At 39.8% G+C, this 21,840-nt stretch overlaps 1 protein-coding gene across 4 annotated transcripts in view; it reads right to left on the bottom strand.

The window, feature by feature from the left end:
• wipi2 (WD repeat domain, phosphoinositide interacting 2) overlaps window positions 1–21,840 on the bottom strand; it is a 327,029-nt gene that overhangs the window by 145,893 nt on the left and 159,296 nt on the right. For all 4 annotated transcript variants that reach the window (XM_031893131.1, XM_018097367.2, XM_031893132.1 and 1 more), the window contains exon 5: window positions 16,282–16,379. In XM_031893131.1, coding sequence (XP_031748991.1) covers window positions 16,282–16,379 — 98 coding nt within the window. The remainder of the gene's footprint in view (window positions 1–16,281; window positions 16,380–21,840) is intronic.

Here is a 21,840-nt window from a genome sequence, read left to right as displayed (position 1 = left end):
CTGCCTTAATATTTTTTTGTGTACATTTTATTTACTCTTATTTTTACATTTTTCATAACTACATAAGCAAAACCACAAACTGATGCACTATCAATGCAATCTGCCCATCCATGTGTTAAGCTAAATTCAATAAATATTTATAAGGATATTCTTAAATTTAAGCATGCAAATCTGTAATATTTCCAACACTGTCTTTATATTCAAATCCCACCAATGATGCACTTTAAAAAAAAAAATTATCTCAGACAGCTCAGCCTTTTTAATACTTTAAGTGTATAAAAGTACCTGTGCCACAGGATGTAGATTCTATGTCCTGCTGCACTTCTGGGTTTGGGAGCAGAGGAGTGGCTTTTCAAGCCGCTCCTTCACTCCACGCTCGTTCCCCAGCTCCTAGACAACGAGCGGAGGCAGGGAAAAAGGAAAAGTCGGGCACGCTGTGTGCGTGCGCGGCTGACACTTCCTGCTTCCCCCTCCCTCTGAAGACTCAGTCGCAGGGAGAAGCTGCAGCTCAGCTCCTGGGTCCTTCCTCCCACCTCCAGAGGATCTGTGTGACTGCTTGTCCCAGGTAAGTGTTAAAAAACACACATACACACACATAATACACTAATACACACTTATACTCACATAAACACATACATTTTGGGGAGGTTTCACACATTCACAGCACTTACAGCACCCATACTTACTTGCGCACACACACACAAGCACACAAAACACATTTTACCTAGTGTACACACACACTTACATACTTTTTTTTTATCGCATTGTTTTTATTCTTCCCTGAAAAAAATGTTTCATTGCCATTTCGGATAATGTATTTGCTAACTGCACAACTTTTGTGTATTTTGGTATTTTTATTACATTTTCTGTGATTTTGGTGCATTTTTAGTCATTTTATTGCATTTTCAGCTATGCATAGTTGTGATTCTGACTGCAGATATCACTAGGAGAAAAAAAAATTTGTGTTTTTTTTTTTTTTTGATTATAGCAATTTTACTGCATTTCACATTGTTCTTTCTTATTTGTCTTTGCACATTGACATTTTGTCTGCTGTATTTAAATTTGGCTTCCTCTGTACCCCACATAGTTTGGTAAATCTATGCATATAGGGCATCAAACTGTCCAGTAGACCCCTGGCATTCATATTTAGAATGTTTTATGTTGATATGTTACAAAATTACGTTACCGAATCTAAAGTATGCCTTATTCTGCTGTAATGCTTTGAAAATTTGGTAATATACTGCTGGGAGTTTTTGATCTATAGAAGTCTGTCTATGAAGATTCTCATTCATCCAGGTCATGATATACAGTATCTAGTAGAATTAAGTCTAAAACAACTAGACTTTTCTGAGTTTTTCTTGAAAACGTTTCACCACTCATCTGAGTGGCTTCTTCAGTTCAAATGACTGGTAGGGAATTCCCTGGTATTTAAACTCTTGATGGTAGTACTGGCACAGACATCCAATCACAATGGTTCAATTGAACTTGTTCAGTTAGGTGTTAGCTGAAACTGACAGGTGTAAGAAGGTATGATCCAATAACAATGGTACCATGATTTTCATTGATGAAGGTGTTAATCCTTAGAATCTTTAGAAGTCAGAAATCTCCACTATACATATCTGGTATTGGCACATTCGGGAGACATGAGGCTTTCCAAATCAGTTGTATTTTTGTCCATAAAATATGTTTCTGGTATAAATCCCTATATCATGAAAAATATCAGTTTTTCTTTTTTTTTTATTTTGAGCTCTAAATCTTGTTACAGAAGTGGAAATACACAAAAACTCTGGCAGATTTGGAAAGCTCAGGTTCTCCTGAAAAAAAAAAATATATATAGTTTGCCTACCTAAACTTAACCCTTCTCCCAGTAAAAGCCCCTAAATTGAGAGAGCACAGAATGTTTACAAAACATCTGGCAACATATCAGGCAAGTAGTCTTTTCCCAGTGTGCAGGTAACAGTCTGTTCAAGCAGGTTACAGAGCATGTGGATATTAATTAACATACTTCAGTTTTCATCTTGAGTCCTGCTATTGTAGACAATATGTGAGCCCTTCTCCTCCACTGAGCACCAGTATTTTTCAGCTTTTGCAGTCCTCCTGGTCTTTTGGCCGTAGGGCATGGTCAGACAAAGCGTATCTCCGCGTCTTTCAGCCCTGTGCTTTTCTGCCTGAGTAGAGTGTGCTCACACAGAGCGCAGCAGATCGGAGTCAACGTTTTCCAGGCTGACCACCAATTCGCACTGCTCTGTGTGCACACACTCTGGCTGTTGCCATTGCTTCTAGTGCACGCACACAGAATGGCGCAACAAAGTGGATCTGCTTCTCTTAGCCAGACAGAAAAGCATGGGGCTGAGAGAAGCGGAGATACACTTCATCTGACCATACCCTTAAATTTAGAACTATGGGGCAGGTTTATTAAAATTTCAGATAGGATTACATTTTTGTGGCAACAAATTTGTTCTACTTTTTCCCAACACAAATTTTAAAGATTTATTAACTGATTAAAATGAAAAAAAAAATCAGTAACTAAAACCTAGTTAGCTTTTGTAAAAATCAATATAGGGTGTTGTCAGGGAAACGCCACTCACAGACGCGCCTGACACCGGGACGGGGTACAAGGGGGTTACACGCAGTCACCTTTCACCCAGGTTAGACTAACATCAAGCACCCACAAACACCAAAAACGAAAAAATAAAAAAATAAATAAATAATGAAAGTCAAAATCTATCTAAAGAACCAATGTGCAATAAATAAAACAAATTATATAAACTACGAAATTCGTACCAAATTAAGCGTTAAGGTCCAGGTGTAGATACCCCGAACCTAACGCTAATGTAGACAGGCAAAGCCCATAAGGTCCAATGAAATCAGTTCCACTCACCCAGGTCCCAAGGTGGTCCGGGTGCTCAGGGCCCCGAACCCGTAGCCAAGGAGATTATTCCAAATTCAAACGAAAGAAGCACCAAGCACTCCGGATTTCAAACAATAAAACCCATCTTTATTAGTCCATTAAAATGCGAATACCTAACGCGTTTCGTGCGCGTGCGCACTTAATCATAGGCATGTATGTAACGACAGGGATTTAAATAGTGTGTAGCAACAATTAACAATAATTGGCAATTGACAAAAGCACATATCATTTCACACAAAGTTAAAAACTAGATCAAAAGAGCGATCCTAATGGAGACCAAAAAAACAGACCAATTTGCCGCAGACCATAACATCAAGCACCCCCAAACAAACCACTGCCCCAAATACAACTATTCGCTGCCACCATCTATCATTAACAGGCGATAGAAACCTGATTACATAAATATTTCATACAAACTTTCTTACTGCAGTTAGGGTTAGTTCTCACTAATTTAACAGCACACTAGCAGCCACAGGGTTAAAATTACAGTCAACCCCACCCCCCTGCTAGCAGCCCACTAGTTAATTAGCATCTACACAGAATCTGCCCTCTACCCAATACACATACACACACCAAACAGTTAATACACCTAGGCCTGAGCAGTCATACGAGGTACTTGGGAATTGATATAGAGCCAAAGGATTAAACTTATTAAATTTTATATTTAATATTACCAGGGTAAACAGTGCCGTTTTAAAAAGATGTTACAAAAGAGAAACATACATGCAAAACAGTCAATAAAATAAACGGGGATAAAAACACAGAGAAAACCCTAGTACGTTACCGAGTGTCTTGTGCCCTCTGAGGCAAGAGGTTGAAATCCTGAGACCATCCCCCAACATAAGTTGCGGCCTCCAGAATGAGCTAAAGAATACCTGGGCATGCGTGCTTTTATTCCCCGCTGGGCCCCTCCCTCATTACCGTATGCATGAGGAGGGAGTGCCCAGGAACTGGTAACATGACCCCTCCCCTGTAGAGAGCTATACTTCTCATGCCAGTTTCTCTTCATATAATATTGGTACTTGCCAGTACTCAATATTCTTATGAAAGTAGGGAATTGTTTTAACCCATATGTGGGCGGATCAAAATGATACCAAACATGAGGGGGGTCTCATGTCCCAGTCCCTCAGAACCCATTTCTCCTAACTGGCGGGTATAGGTCGCCCCTGTTTGGTATCATTGGGAAGCCTGGGGCCTCCTCATAAATTCTATGTGATTTATGAGGATGTGGACCTTAAAGCAGCGGAGATATGGATCCATTACTATAATCCATATTTTCTGTATGCTGTCCCCCCCTACTGTTCCTAGGCCCACACTTTGCCTCTCTTTGATCAACAGATCAAAGACCCCAGCTTCCTGCCCCAACGGGCTGGTCCCGCATTGTCTGATGAAGTTGACACCTTCCTGCATATTTAATTAAGGGTCTCTGCGGGAGCCCGAAACCAGATGTTGATAGTGTGTATTGGGTTAATTAGGGGTGTCTGGTGGACACAACGCAAATGCTGCCATTTTACCTTGTTACAATGCCCAGGCAATATGGCCTGGCATGACAGGTGTATTTTCAACATTCCAACTATTTTATATTCTGAGTTTTTGTAAAGAGCTGACTTTATTGTGGCAAAGTTTTATTCTGCAACTTAATGTGATCACGCTCTTCCAAATGTAGTGATTAAGAAAAATGTTCATGAAAAAAACAATGGTTCTTTTTTCGCAAATGCAATCATGTATGTATGGTGCTTGCAGCTTTTGGCTGACAACACTTTAGACTTCATTATGTTGGTTTGAAAAAAAAAACCAACAACTGTTCTTTGACTTCAGCTTCTTTGCACCCCCCCTTTTTCTAAACCTTTCTTCTCCTACAGTTTAAGGAATACAACACCCAGACTCTCCATGCTTCTTAGTCCTATAGCGGAGCAGGTTGCTAGTGCTTTTCTAAGCGATCCTGCTCATCGTCTTTGTGGCGCCACTCCGAACACCCCAATTTTTTTTTTTACCTAAAAAAAAAAAAAAAATCTTGTTCCAGAAGTGGAAATACAGAAAAACTCTGGCAGATTTGGAAAGCTCAGGTTCTCCTGAAAACAAAAAATATATATTTTGCCTACCTAAACGTAACCCTTCTCCCAGTAAAAGCCCCTAAACTGAGAGAGCACAGAATGTTTACAAAACATCTGGCACTGAGGGGAACCGAAATGTCAAATTCTGCTGGCACTTAAAGGGTTAAGGCACAAGGCTAAAACAGCAAAAAAACAAACAAAAAAAAGTTGCGAACACCAATAGTATGGTTTATAAAAACATTTAAAAAATCTTTTATTCATTAAGCGGAGCAGGTTGTTAGTGCTTTTTTTGTGGCGCCACTCTGAACACCCCAATTTTTTTTTTTACCTTAATCACCTAGTCATGGGGTAAGCCTGAATGAAAATATGATATTTGCTGGATGCTCAAAAGTGGGCATCATATTTGGCCAATACAAATTTTACAGAAGCAAGCAAGAAGCCCCCACATAGTCCCATTGCTGAAAAAAAAAAGACATGCTGAAGAGGTTAAAATCACTTGGAAGGGCATTCCACATCCTCATTGCCCTCACCGTGAAAAATCACCTATGCTGCTGCAAACAAAAGTTCCGTTCCTCTAATCTAATGGGGTGGCCTCTGTTATGCTGATTGTTTTTATGGATTGGACTGGAGCCCAATACTCAAGGTGAGGCCTTACCAGATCTTGGTAAGAGAAAGAGGCATAATTATGTTTTCATCCCTAGAGTCAATGCCCTTTTTTATACAAGACAGTACTTCATTGGTTTTAGTAGTCACAGAACGAAACTGCCTGGAATTAGACAACTTGTTATCTACAAAAATTCCCAGATCCTTCTACCAAAGTGGATAACTTTGCACTTGTCAACATTGAACCTCATTTTCCATTTTGCTGTCCAGTTTTCCAATTCTGTCAAATCGCTCTGCATCCTGCATTGAACTTATAACCTTGCACAATTTAGTGTCATCAGCAAAAACAGAAACAGTACTTTCTATTCTCACCTCCAGGTCATTAGCAAAGTACCAAGGACTGCCCCCTGCGGTACTCCACGCCACAACGCTGGCCCAATTAGAAAATGTTCCATTTACCAATACTTTTTGTAATCTATCCTTCAGCCAGTTCTCTATCCAATTACAAATATTGTGTTGTAGGCCAGTATTCCTCAATTTTATCATTAACTTTCTGTGAGGTACAGTATCAAATGCTTTAGCAAAGTAGATACATCCACTGCCATGGCAACTAAATTATTCTGGCAAGATCTTTTATGCATAAAACCATGCTGGCACAAACTGCAATATTTGCAATATATTTAAGTATCCTATCCCTTATTACCCCTTCCAAAAGCAAAATTAGTAGGAAACGAATACTTATATCAGACTAAGGCCTTTAGTTTTCAGACTAACAGGCTGAGAGATGTTGGCTTCTATGGGGTGCGAATGGGACAAAATTATATGCCGTTGTCAGGAACACACCACTCTCAGACGCGTATGACACGGGGACGGGGCAACAAGGGGTTACACTCACCTTTCACACAGGTTAGACTAACATCAAGCACCCCCAAAGAGACACCCGCCCCAAATAACTATTCGCTGCCACCATCTATCAATAACAGGCGATAGAAAACTAATACATAAATATATCACACAAGCTTTCTTACTTTAGTTAGGCTTAGTTTCCACTAATTCCACAAACACACTAGCAGCCAAAGGGTTAATTTACAAACACACTCTCCTGCTAGCAGTCAACTAGTTAATTAGTGTTTACACAGAACTTGCCCCCCTACTCAATACACACACAGCCAAGCAGTTACTATATTCACATGTAAACAAGGTATGTGAGTTTTTAGAGCCAAAGGACTTATTAAATTTTATATTACAAGGGTAACCAGTGCATTTAACCCTTTAAGTGCCAGCCGAATTCGTCATTTCAGTTCCCCCCAGTGCCAGACGTTTTGTGAACATTCTGTGCTCTCTCAATGTAGGGGCTTTTACTGGGGGCAGGGTTAAGTTTAGGTAGGCAAACTATATATTGTTTTTTTCAGGAGAACCTGAGCTTTCCAAATCTACCTGAGTTTTTGTGTATTTCCACTTCTGGAACAAGATTTAGAGCTTGAAATACAAAAAAAAAAAGAAAAAATGCTATTTTTCATGATATAAGGATTTCTACCAGAAACACATTTTATTTTATGGACAAAAATTCAACTGATTTGGAAAGCCTCATGTCTCCCGAACGTGCCAATACCTGATATGTATAGTTTTATTGAGATTTCTGACTTCTATAGATCAAAAACTCCCAGCAGTAAATTACTAAATTTTCAAAGCATTACAGCAGAATACGCTATACTTTACATTCCAAAGCCAAAAATCCTGGAACATTAGGTTTACCCCAGGAAACCATACATTTTTGAAAACTACACATTCTGACAAATCCGAAATGGGTAACTATGTCTTCCAACTCCTAAGTACCAAACGGCAATGCTTTACTGAATTTAGCATTTTCTATAAAAAATTATGAAAATTCTAAAAAATCACCTCAAATCTTCCATTTTCAAGCACCTTATCTCCCACATAACATTATGTACGAAGAAAACACACCCTAAATATGAAAGCCAGGGGTCCACTGAACAGTTTGATGCCCATTGTGCATAGGAACACCAATGTATCTGGCATTTAGAGACCCCATAAGGAAGTTAGTGCATACAAATTGCCCAGGAGATCTCTTTAGCTACTGAAAATTCAATACGTTTACTGCATTTTCTGTGGGGTAAAAACCCAAAAAAATACATTGACCCCCCAAAACCATATATTTTTGGAAAGTACACATTCGGGCGAATTCAAAATTGGTACCTATGTCTTTCTACTCCAAACTACAGAGTCGCAGTGCTTTCCCAAAATTGCTAGTTTTGGTGAAATACCTGAAAATAACATCAAATCTTCCACTTTCAAGCACCATATCTCCCACATAACATTAGGTACCAAGAAAACACACCCTAAATATGAAAGCCAAGGATCCGCTGAACAGTTTGATGCCCATTGTGCATAGGATCAGCACTGTATCTGGCATTTAGAGACCCCATAAGGACGTCAGTGCATAGAGATTGCCCCAGAGGTCTCTTTAGCTACTGAAAATTCAACACATTTACTGCATTTTCTGTGGGGTAAAAACACAAAAAAATACATTGACCCCCCAAAACCATATATTTTTGGAAAGTACACATTCGGGCGAATTCAAAATTGGTACCCATGTCTTTCTACTCCAAACTACAGAGTCGCAGTGCTTTCCCAAAATTGCTAGTTTTGGTGAAATACCTGAAAAACACATCAAATCTTCCACTTTCAAGCACCTTATCTCCCACATAACATTAGGTACCAAGAAAACACACCCTAAATATGAAAGCCAAGGGTCCGCTGAACAGTTTGATGCCCATTGTGTATAGGATCAGCACTGTATCTGGCATTTAGAGACCCCATAAGGACGTCAGTGCATAGAGATTGCCCCAGAGGTCTCTTTAGCTACTGAAAATTCAACACGATTACTGCATTTTCTGTGGGGTAAAAACACACAAAAATACATTGACCCCCCAAAACCATATATTTTTGGAAAGTACACATTCGGGCGAATTCAAAATTGGTACCCATGTCTTTCTACTCCAAACTACAGAGTCGCAGTGCTTTCCCAAAATTGCTAGTTTCGGTGAAATACCTGAAAATCACATCAAATCTTCCACTTTCAAGCACCATATCTCCCACATAACATTAGGTACCAAGAAAACACACCCTAAATATGAAAACCAAGGGTCCGCTGAACAGTTTGATGCCCATTGTGCATAGGATCACCGATGTATCTGGCATTTAGAGACCCCAAAAGGAAGTTAGTGCATACAAAGTGTATACACTGCAATATAAGCTACCGGCATGTGCATTATGCGGCATAAGACCCCCTAACAGTAAGGAGACCCTAGAAAACTATACATTTTCCGAAAGTACACAATCTGACAAAACAAAAATGGGTAAATACATCTTTCTACTGCAAACTACCAAACTACAAAGCTATGCTAAACAGAACGATTTTTTTGACATTTCTGAAAATTGTCACAAAGCTTGCATTTTACCCCATTATGTACCCCCACATTTTGTACCGTATCAACATAAAACATTCTAAATATGAATGCCAGGGGTCTACTGAACAGTTTGATGCCCTATATGCATAGATTTGCCAAACTATGTGGGGTACAGGGGCACCCAAGTAAAAATAGTGCATATGAATTTTCACATAAGATGCTTCGGCTCATGCAGTTTTTGCACCTGGTATGTGTATTATGTGCCATACGACCACCTAACAGTAAGGAGACCCTAGAAAACCATATATTTTCCGAAAGTACACATTCTGACAAAACAAAAATGGGTAAATACATCTTTCTACTACAAACTACCAAACTACAAAGCTATGCTAAACAGAACGTTTTTTATGACATTTCTGAAAATTGTCACAAAGCTTGCATTTTACCCCATTATGTACCCCACATTTAGTAACGTACCAACATAAAACATTCTTACTATGAACGCCACTAGTCTACTGAACAGTTTGATGCCCAATATGAATAGATTTACCAAACTATGTGGGGTACAGGGGCACCCAAGTAAAAATAGTGCATATGAATTTTCACATAAGATGCTTCGGCTCATGCAGTTTTTGCACCTGGTATGTGTATTATGTGCCATACGACCACCTAACAGTAAAGAGACCCTAGAAAACCATATATTTTCCGAAAGTACACATTCCGACAAAACAAAAATGGGTAAATAAAACTTTCTACTGCAAACTACCAAATTACAAAGCTATGCTAAACAGAACTGTTTTTGTGACATTTCTGAAAATCGTCACAAAGCTTGCATGTTGCCCCATTTTGTACCCCACATTTAGTAACGTACCAACATAAAACACTCTAAGTATGAACGCCACTAGTCTACTGAACAGTTTGATGCCCAATATGAATAGATTTACCAAACTATGTGGGGTACAGAGGATGCCAAATTGAAATACAGCAGACAAAATGTCCATGTGCAAAGACAAGTAACAAAGAACAATGTAAAAAGCAATAAAATTGATAAAGATAAAAAAAAATCACTAAAATCATTTTTTTTTTTTTTGCCTAATAATATCTGCGGGCAGAATAACAGTTTGAGTATTTTGGCTAGGGCAAATAAGTTTTACAGACAAAGTCAAGTGAACAACAACTATGCATAACTGAAAATGCTATAAAATGGCTAAACATGCAGTAAAATACCCAAAAATCCACCAAAATCACAGAAAATGTAGTAGAAACACCAAAATAATACACAAAAGGTATTGCGCAGTGTGGTTAGCGAATACACTATCCGCAATGGCAATAAAACATTTTTTTCAGGCAAGAATAAAAACGATGCGATTAGAAAAAAAAAAATGATTACAAAATTACATAAGTGTGTAAGTGTGTGTGTAAAATGTGTTTTGTGTGCATGTGTGTGAGTATGCAACCAAGTGTGAGTTTTCTCTAAGTGCTGTAAGTGATGAATGTTTGAAAACCTCCCAAAAATGCATGTGTGTGTAAGTGTGAGTATAAGTGTGTATTAGTGTAATAAATGTGTGATTGTGTGTTTGTGTGTGTATTTGCCACTTACTTGGGGTCTAGAAGATCAGGATCTGCAGGAGAAACTCGATCTGGCACAGCAGCAGTAGATCATGTGAGGAGGCGTGTCAGGAAGCAGGGGGGCCAGAGGGGGAAGCTGCAGAAGGGAGAGGAGCTGCCGGCAAAGCCACGTGGATGGCAGGTGAGTCCCATGGGGCCCCTGGGCGATCGCTACCCAGGGGCCACTCGTTCCCCACCTCTGACTATTGTCTGGAGGCTGGGGAACGAGTGGGGAGCGAAGGAATGGCTTGAAAAGCCGTTCCTCCGCTCCCAAAACCGGAAGTGCAGCAGGACGTAGAATCTACGTTCTGTGGCACTTTGGTCCTTTGATACACAGGACATAGATTCTACGTCCTGTGGCACTAAAAAGGTTAAAAAGGTTTTACAAAAAGAGACATATACATAGAAACAGTAAATAAAATAAAACACAGAGAAAACCCTATGTATGTTACCGAGTTTTCTTTTGTGTCCTCCTGAGGCAAGAGTTTGGAAATTCTGAGACCACCAGAATGAGCTGCTATTACCTGGGTCTGCGCTTTTTATTCCCCACTGGGAACCTCCCTCATTACCGTAGTTATGAGGAGGCAGTGTCCAGGAACTTGTCACTTATGACCCCCTGTAGAGAGTTGCACTTCTCATGCCAGTTTCTTGTCATATAATATTGGTACTTGCCAGTACCCAATATTATTATGAAAACATGGGCTTGCTGTAACCCATTTGTGGGCAATCAAAATGATACCAAACATGAGGGGTGTCTCATGTCTCAGTCCCCCAGAAACTATCCCTCCTAACTGGTGGGTATAGGCAGTCCCTGTTTGGTATAATTTGGAAGCATGGGACCTCCTCATAACCAATATATGATTTACGAGGATGTGAAACTTAAAGCAAAGGAGATATGGATCCCTTTCTATAATCCATATTTTTTTTTATAGCTCCACCCCCTGCAGTTCTTAGGTCCACCATTGCCTCTCTTTGATCAACAGATCAAAGAAACCAATGGCCCCAGTGGTCTGCTTACTCGGCTGAAGTTGTCACCTTCCCACAGTCCCTGGTTGCATATTTAATTAAGGGTCTCAGTGGGAGCCTGCGACCAGATGTTGATAGTGTGTATTGAATTAATTAAGGGTGTCTTGTGGACACCCTTGACGAGTTGACAAGTGAAGCTACAAGATTGCCCCTGTGAACATGTGTATTATTGTGTCTGAATTCACTAAAACTGTTACTTTGAAATGAACTTAATTTGTTGGTCGGCACCAGCAGACATAACAAGAAAGGGGAGTTTGAGAACAAACTTCATGTTGGGTTGAAAAAAGTGAAGTCACTGAATGAAATCCGATCTGTTGTTGGCTCCGCCCACTTTTTAAACCTTGGACCACAGTTAAATAGTAAAAACCACTGTGCAAAGTTTGGGTACCCTGGGTTTAAAAGTGTCTGAAAGGAAGCAATTTAAATTTCCCCACTGAAAGTCAAGAAATGACATCTGATTGGCGGTTTTGCACACTTTTTCTAACCTGGAACTGCAGTTACCCAGTGACTAACTCTGCCAAGTTTAGAGACCCTAGGATTAATAGTTATAGAACAGCAGCAGTTTACATTTCAAACAATAAAAGTCAATAGGTAAATTGTGGTTGGTGGGTGTGCCCACTTTTTCTAACCTTGAGTCAAAGTCACCCAGTGGCATAAATGAGAATGGCAGCATTTTAAATTTAAACCAATAAAATTCAGTGGATGAAATCTGATTGGCTGTTAGTGGCCCAACCCACTTTTTTCTATTTTTGAACTGCAGTCCTCCAGTGACAAACTTTGCAAAGTTTGGGGACTCGGGCATAAAAATTGTGAGACTGACAGCACTTTACACTTCACCATTGCAAGTAAATGTGATTGGCTGTTGGTGGCTCCACCCACCTTTTTCTAATTTTGAATAGCAAATACCCAGTGACTAGCTTTTGAAAGTTTAATGACCTGGAATTGATACTTAAATAATGGCATTAGTTTAAATATAAACCAATTAAATTTAATGGGTGGAAATGGATTGGCTGTTGTTGGCTCCGCCCACTTGTTCTAACCTTGAATACTAGTGAGTCAGTAACGGACTGTGCAAAGTTTGGGAACCCTGGCATCCAACCAATAAAACTCGACCGCATTGAGTGGTTCCCCAGGGCGTACTAGCGTGCCATCCATGACTCTATTATATGTTTGCTGGTTACTAAACAACACCGGCTCCTCAACCATATCGCTATATATTTGCATATTTTTTGGCTGACAGGTCGGTGCTTCATAACACCCAGCTACTGAAATCCCCATGGGTCTAAGATGTAACTTGGTTCTGGTTGCAGGTTCGGGTCGTCCTTACCCTGCTTGACACCTGTCAAACCATTACGCTTATGTCACCAGCTATACCCGCCTGTGTTGCACTTGCCACTAGCACCCATACGGCGGTATTCGTCTCACTGTGCGCTAACATTATGGTTTTTGTCCCTACCCCCACTACTTAACCATGATCGCTGCACCCTCTCTCCTTTGCGTGTCAGTACACCTATGCACCCTTTTGCTACTTCCTCTCTACGTCGGCGGGTAGGGGCACCTCAGTGCCTATGACGATATGCAGTGAACACCGGAACGGTCACTCTCATGATTAGTGCCATCACCCAGCTATAGCGATCTTTCGTAACCCTTTTCTACTTTACTTGTGCCTTTTCTGTTTACTCAGCTTCTCCCCACTACATGCTTATACTCAGTGCCGCGTTCCCAGATACGCTCTTGCCACTTGGCAGCTTACGATTGCCCACAGCCCTTGTGAATTACAGATCAGCACAACTGTTGACACGGGCTCTGTGTATATCCTTTGTTCTATTGTTTTCTCTCCCCCACAGTATGTCATTAGCCTGTTTATTATGTATATACACCTTTTGATACTTCTTTGTTTTTACATAAGTGTTTGTTCTTTTGTACTTGCATATGCAAATTAACTGTATTATACACCTTGTGACGTCACGGTTTTGGCACCAAAATGTGTTTTTTCAGCGCACCAGTTCTGTTTCACATTGTCTTTGAGAAAGGCTGCGGAAGCAGCCGAAACATTAGATGTTTTGAATAAACACATTTTATTTTCACCTAAGGCCTTAGAGTGCGGGACATTTTCTCTAGCTATTCATTCCTGAATTTGTTGGGACTGCACCCAGGCACCGTTACTTCTACTGAGACATGAGTGCCTGTCAACATGCTGTATATATGAACCAATAAAATTCAATAGGTAAAATCTGATTGGCTGTTGGTGGCTCTGCCCACTTTCCAAAACTAAAACTGCAGTCCCCTATTGACCAACTGTGAAAAGTTTGGGGACCTTGGTGTTAATACTGTGAGATTAGCAGCAATAGGTACAATCTGATTGGCTGTTCACAGCCATTGAAAGTCAATAGCTAAAATCTAATTGGCTGATGGTGGCTCCGCCCACTTTTCATAACCTTGAACCACAGTTACCTGGTGCCTAACTCTGCAAAGTTTGGGGACCCTGGTGTTATTACTGGGAGAATGACAGCAATAGGTTAAATCTGATTGGCTGTTCACAGCTCTGCCCACTTTTGGGCATCGAACAATCATCATATTTTCATTTAGGCTGACCCCATGACTATGTAATTCAAGTTTGGGGAGTGAAGCCTCAAAGCTGTAAGATTGGCAGCAGTTTCAATTCTCTATAAAAGTCAATGGGTGAAATTTGATTGGCTAATGTTGGCCCCTCCCACTTTGGTGTCATCCAACAAATGTTGCTTCATTTGGGGTGACCCCATTATTATATTATTCAAGTTTAGGGGGTGTAGCTTCAAACCTGTAAGTGTGTCAGCAGTTTGAAAAACTTCCCTGTCAAAGTCAAAAGGAAAATTGGGGTGTTCGGAGTGGCACCACAAAAAGACAGGGGCGGGATTGCTTAGAAAAGCACAAGCAACCTGCTCCGCTATAGAGCTAAGAAGTGTGGAGAGTTTGGGTGTTGTACCCTTAAAACTGTAGGAGGAGTAACGTTTAGAAAATGGGGAGAAGAAGAAGCTGAAGTCGAAGTAAGTAAGTCAAAGTAAGTAAGCCCAACTTACTATGTAACAATGTTTTGTTTTTCAACTCAACATAGTTAGAGCATAAGCCCATTACTGTTCCAACCTTTTTTAAAAACACGGTCCTAAATTACACGGGCAGACATTACACAATCAAAACAAATGCAGCATTCTGGTTTAATACTGCAATATACATGGATAAACTAGTGACATTTAAGAAGTTCTAATTGGCTTGCTCCAATACACCCTTTATAGACTGAGACGGTCTTGTTATACAAAGGTTCTTGGGTGTTTGTTGAAGCAACTTATCCCAAAAAAGCTATACCATTTGGTCAAAAATTCAGCCTTAAGAAACACTCTAAATATGCTGCATAAGGACTTAATAATTTAGAAAGTTAATGCTAAGCTAAAAGGTGTAATTATACATAGATTATGAGACACCTGGGCTGTTCAACACTGTGTCGATGGTATATGTACTCAGAACCAGCAGAGCAGAGAACAGCAAAGGACAGATAGAAACTGATTTTAAAAGTTAATATAATGTAACTTAAATTAAATGTTTCTTAGAAATAAAGTTGCTTGCATTATGCAAAATGTTATATATGGGTTTAGCCACTTTAAATAGTTTATAGTATGGTTGGGTAGGGCTTAATAATGCATTACGCCTCATATCATGTGCTTGAGAAGGGACAGGAGAAATAACACACTAATAAGAAGTGCTATACCATTGTGGTTAGAAACACTAAGACATTGAAAAAATATTTTCAGTGTTTGGAGGTTGGGCTTACAATCCTTGGGTCTTTCCTGATGTAGTGGCTATGAAAAACATGTACAGCTTTATCAGCTAATATACATATACCATGATTTTAAGTTTTTCCACATTCCCAGTGCTGCAATGCTTTTGGTATCAGAAACAGCGTGAAATTCATTAGGTAAAAGTCAGCTGCACTTAGAGTTGCGAAACAAAAAAGCAAAAAATGGATGGGAAATATTGCCTGTAATGTTCTCAAGATTGATCCTTAGCTGATACACATCCATCTTTAATATACATTCAATAGGAGCCCAGAGTCTCCTCTCTAGCCACTGCCTAACTTCACAGTTTTTAAGTGCCTTGGTAAATCTTTGCTACCTAATTACCATCATAGAAGCAGTATAAGTAGGCATAATTAGCTTCAATATTTGACTCCCAAACTATTGTGTTTCTGAGGCCCACTGAAGTTGGTGAGATATAGATGCCAACTCTTTTTTTCGCATATTTACTTTGACTACAATCAGGGCTGCCATCAGAAATGTTGGGCTCCATACAAGTTATTTATATGGGGTCCCCATGAACATGAACCTCATGGCCGATGGCACCCCTTGACTACTCACAAAGTTATATGCTTTCTCAGCATCTTTTTACGACTTATACCCAAAAGCTCATTCGCAACTACCTGCCCCTTTTTAACAATGTCCTCTTAATTTAACCTGCTCTCTCTTTTCAAGCATGGTACACTGCTTTCACTTGTGCATGCTCCTTGACGTTTCTTCACTGTTCACTTAAGTGTTGCAGCTACTAGACGCCATCCCAAGGCCTAGTTGTGACACCCTAACACAGTTTTAATTGTGCTATATACATGCAGAATACCTACCAAATTAACAGTGTCGAACACCTGGACTTCTCCGATGGATGCACTTCCAGGATATGCTAGGTAGCAATTTTCTCCATTAATCGACAACGCACAGAGCCCTGCAAAATACAAAATAATTTGGACCAAATACCAGCCACTCCCTTTACATTAACAATGTTTCTGTAAATAGACACAGACATTGATACTAAATTAAGCTAGGGTGACAGATTTAAAAGAATGTGTTAAAGGGATAAATTAAGCTTTATCAGAAAGGTCTATGTAAATACAGCCAGAAGCACTCACAGAAATGCTGCACCGATTTCTCTGTCAAAAGAAACAGGATTTGTTGTCTCTTTGTTTTCCTGTACCAGAGACATGCAGCTCTCTCCTGAGATCCCCCCCCCCCTTAGGAATGTGTGATCTGAGCCAATCAGCAGGAAGCTTCCTCATAGTCTTACGAACTGTGCATGTACTCCGGTCTTAGTCTTGGTGCAGGAGCGAGGCATTATGGGAACTTTCTTTACAGAGCTCAGCATTTTTTTTTTCTATGAGGCTTCTCATCATCTGAACGGGAGAAATATGGGGAGACTAAAGGGCACTATTGAGAGAACTGAAGGTATGCCTGCAGCTTGAGATTAACTCTTTATTAGCCTTTCCTTTTCCTTTAACCCTTTAAATACTACTTTTCAATATACATTTTTTATTTGTTACAGTTTTAAAATGTGCTTTTTGTCTTTTGCCTCTTTTCAGTTTTGAAATAGGAATCAATAACCTGTGCTCTATTGTGCTTACACTTTTTGTAACTTTTTACTACTTTTATTACTATCGAGGCACTCTCCTATTCATTTTCCAGTTTCTCGTTCATGCAATCTGGTTAATAGTGTAAACTGGATCCGTGCAACCCAATAGCTGCTGAAACTGGTAAGCTGCTACACAAAAAAGCTAAATAACTGAAACACAAAACAAAAAAAAATGAAGACTAAATTCAAATTTTTTCAGAATATTACCAAACAAAGTAAATTTAAAGGTGAACTATCCATTTAAGTGGCAAAAGAATTTCATATTTCATTTGCATTTAGTTGGTTTTGAACATTTTGTGCTCTACCACATTAAGGACATCTCTTGAGGGAAAGAATTTTAGTTTACCATAGAAAACTATGCATTTTTTTTCTTATTTTTCAGGACAACCTAAATCTTTCGTTCTAATTAAAAATATACAAGGCTAAATACAGAAATACAGCTGCCTGAAAAAGCCTTTCAAATATGCCAGTACCAAATATGTCTAGTTTTATGAATAAATTCTGACAACACCCAGCAGTACACTTTCAAAGTTTCAAAGCACCACCAAGGCTATAAAATCCTAAGTAGGTTTATACTAGGAAACCATATAATGTTAGAAAGTAAACATTGTGGTATATTACATTGGGTAAATATGTCTTTCTACTCCAAACTACCAAACTGCAATTGTTTGCTAAAGTTAGCAGCTTTAAAAAAAAAAAAAAAAATTGTGAAGAATGTGAAAAAGTATCTCAGAGCTTTCAGTTTGCAGCATTGTTTCTTATAAATGACATTTGTTGCCTTATAAAACCACACATTATTGGAAATTACACACTCCGTACAATCCAAAATGGAGAAAACTCTCTCTTCCTACCATATGTCAAATTATCAAGCCGCAAAGCTTGATAAAATATCATAAAATCCTCTCAAAGCTTGCAGTTTACAGCATTGTATCTATGACATTAGTTACCTAGGTAAAACACAATGGGCCCGATTCACTAAAGTGTAATGAAATTTATTGCACGCTTTTTTGCGTTAAATAAGTCGCGACAATTAGCGCGCGATTCACTACAGCATTACCGCATGCGTTAAGTTGCCATATCGCATGCGTAAATTTTTGCGCAACCGCATGCGCTAGTTTAACCCATGTGTTAATTTCCGCGCTGAAAAGAATACGATCGCATGATTCACTATAACTTAGGCGTGCTAAATATTGCATTCGGCTATGCGAAAATTAACACCTACTACAGGCAGGCGAAAAATTATAGAAAAGTACAGTAAATGAGTTTTTGCCAATAAAATATGGACTTACAGTGTTATTTATTCAAGTATGTGTCTTTTTACTCAATTTTACTAAAGTCTTGGCATGTATGGAATTTCGCTACTACAATACTACAATACAATACTATAGCAGTAAAAATTATGTCGTGATATTATACAGTACAATAGTGGTAAATATTTAGTCGCGATAATATACAGTATTATATAGCGGTAAATATTTAGTCGCGATAATATGCAGTACTATATAGCAGTAAATATTTAGTCGCACAAAATACATTACTAGGTATATGTTGGCGATTTGTCGTGACTTTGTAATCACGCGCGACTTGCGGCCATTTTGGAATCTCGTGACATGTGCGACTTGTGGCCATTTTGTGTCATTGAGCCTGCTGTCACCACACAGAGCACCATGCCTGGGGTTTCAGAGCTGCTAATGGAGGAGAGGCGCTATATAATTGAGTTCCTCCTGCCAATAGGGGTCCATGAGCGGAAGAGGGCTATCCTGCGCAACCTAATAGCTGGGTTGCACAGGGGCTTTCGCATCGAAATGGACCTCTGCCTGCTCCAGCGGATTTGGTCAGACCTGAAGCGCAGGAACTTTCAGGAGATTTCTGAAATAGCTGCAGGTAATTCTACTTTAATATGGTTTTACACAAAATACGTTTCTTAAAAGATTTAGCAAGTAATTTGAACTTGAAATGTATATTCTCTCTCTCTCTCTCTATGTGTATATATGCATGTTTTTTCAAAAATACACAATAAAGTTGACAATAAAGAGGTAATTTTAAATATGAAAAACAAATACATATACACAGATTAATATATATATATATATATATATATATATATATATATATATATATATATACGGCCAGAATGCTCGGGACCAAGGGTATTCCGGATAAGGAGTCTTTCCGTTATTTGTATATCCATACCTTAAGTCTAAGAAAAAATCAATAAAACATGAATTAAACACAATACGATGGTTTTGCCTCCAATAATGATTATTTACATCTTAGTTGGGATCAATTGCAAGGTGCTGTTTAATTACTACAGAGAAAAAGGAAATCAGTTTTTAAATTATGAATTACTTGATTCAAATGGAGTCTATGGGAGACGGGCTTTCCGTAGTTTGGGGCTTTCTGGATAACGGGTTTCCGGATAAGGGATCCCATACCTGTGATATATATATATATATACACACACACACATTTTCAAATACATATGTATAAATGAGTTTAAAGCAGGGGGGAAGCAGCAGGGAGCGGCCCATAGTATGAGTCATTTGGGGGAAGGGCCATAAATGTTTTAGGGGGCCCTGGCTAACAATGTCTGTGTGTCCTTTGGATTGATGTGAGGATTCACAGGGGGAGGGGCCAGTGGGGGCGTGGGAGGAGGGTGGCCAAAAAAATGTTGTTGGGAGGGGCCCCGTTATTTAGGATGGTGGCCCTCTGTGTATGAATGTATATATATATATATATATATATATATGTATAATAGATTGAAATAACATCTTGCAATACTGTCTCACAGAACTCAATATTGACATGGCACCTCTCCTCCCTCCGGAGGCACAACCCCAGGCAGACCAGGTTCCAGGGCCTGCCCCAGGACCTTCACAGGCCCCAGAGGCCCCAGGACCTTCACAGGCCGCCAAGGTCCAAGGACCTAGCCAGGCCGCCAAGGCCCCAGGACCCAGCAAGGCCCCCAAGGCCCAAGGACCTAGCCAGGCCCCCGAGGCACCAGAGGCTGAGGAGGCCCCCGAGGCCGAGGAGGCCATGGAGGCCCCGGACACCCCCCCAGTTTCCCCGGCCCTTGAGTTCCCCCCCCAGCCCCCCGGATCACAGCCACCAGGTTCTCCTGCCGACGAAGGCCCATCACATCGGTCCATGCAGGAGGACCTGGACAACATGAAGGCCGAGCTGGCCCAGCTCCGGGGGGAAGTGACACAACTGAGGAGGGACATTGAGGAACTCAAGGGCAGCAAGCCCTAAGTTTTTTTTTTCTTCCCCCTTTTTTATTTTTATTTTAATATTTTATTGGTTAAGTAAAATTTTATATTTTTCTACTTTTGAACTGAGTAATGACTACTTATTTTTCCTTCCTTGATATGGTTTTCTATACTTTCATGTAGTTTCCCCTACACTCTTACATTTATCAGTAACAGCATCAATATGCTATATGGGTTAAATGTTTGCAAATATTCTGCCAAAAATTTTGTCTTTAGCCAATTTTGCTGAATAGTAAAACTTGCGTTAATTAGTACGTAGCGTATGTTCTGGCGAGTGTGATAACTGCCAATCAAATGTTTTGTTGCCAGAATAATTGCAATATTATATTTGTCCCCGTTTAATAAAGTGCCCATAACATATTTGCCATTTATTCTGTGTCTAAAATCTCCCACTTAATTTAAGCCACTTTAGCAAACGGACCCCTAAGTATTTGGCTAAATATTCTTAAATGCCCCCCCCATTTTATTATCTCTAGCACTTCTTTTTTTTTCTTACTTATATTTTATTGTTTTTTGGGGTTTTTTTTTTGCAAATAAACATTTATACAGCAACTCTCTAGCACTCTGTACTCTCCCAGGGCAAAATGTCACCAGTTTTATGCTGCCGATTGTCGCGTGCGTAATGTCGCGACAATTAGCGCATGCGATAAATAGCGTGCATGCGGAAAATACCGTGCACGCTATTTATCGCAACAAAAATATTGCATGAAATACCGCGCGTAAAATAGCGCGAGTATGCTTATAGTGTATTGTGCGAAAAGTCGTGAAAATTAAGACGCTATAAAAATTTTTCTTGTCTCCTTTTTTGTAAACATGATGTTCCAGTGTCTGACTTCCATTCTCCCTTAGGAATGTGCGGTCTGAGATATAAGGGCTAGAATGCAGGCAGGAATCTACTTAAAATGGCAGCTGTTATCTTAAAGGAGACATATCCTATAAAAATTAATGTACCAGGGAATTGTACTCCTCTAGATATAGAAGGATTGAGCTAAAAAAGTTTTTTGGACTGATTTATTGAGAAATTCGCCCAAAACCCCACTAGCCCCGCCCATCCATTTCACTTACTGCTGGCTGAATTCTCTGGATGAGCTGGGGAGCCGGCAGCCCTCAGTGCACTGCACTGTAGGATAGGAACTAATCAGCAGCTAGGCTGACCTGATAGGGAACTGAAGCCTGTCTGTGCCTGTGTGACTGCAGGACTGTGATTGGCTCTCCCTCTCCTACTGTGCTTCTGGCAGGGACCGTTAGGACACGACCACCCCTCATTTCAAACTCTGACAGAGAAGTGATATGATCTATAGGGAGGTCCAATAAAGGGGCCATTTTTACAGAATATGTCTTCTTTAAGCAAACAGAGAAAGCTTCTATAGCTATTTACTCAGGTATGGTAATGGTTTCTGCAGAATAAATATATTGCTCTATGTGGCAAATCTATTGGCAGTAAAATGCCAAAATGACTTTCCTTCATTAAAGGTGCGTGTGGCACGTATTTTTTGTAGTAGAGGGATGCT

Source organism: Xenopus tropicalis, chromosome 9 (assembly GCF_000004195.4).
Source record: "Xenopus tropicalis strain Nigerian chromosome 9, UCB_Xtro_10.0, whole genome shotgun sequence".
In the NCBI taxonomy this organism is placed as follows: domain Eukaryota; kingdom Metazoa; phylum Chordata; class Amphibia; order Anura; family Pipidae; genus Xenopus; species Xenopus tropicalis.
Note: the sequence above shows the minus strand (reverse complement) of the source record. Positions and strands in the feature narration are given on the sequence as shown.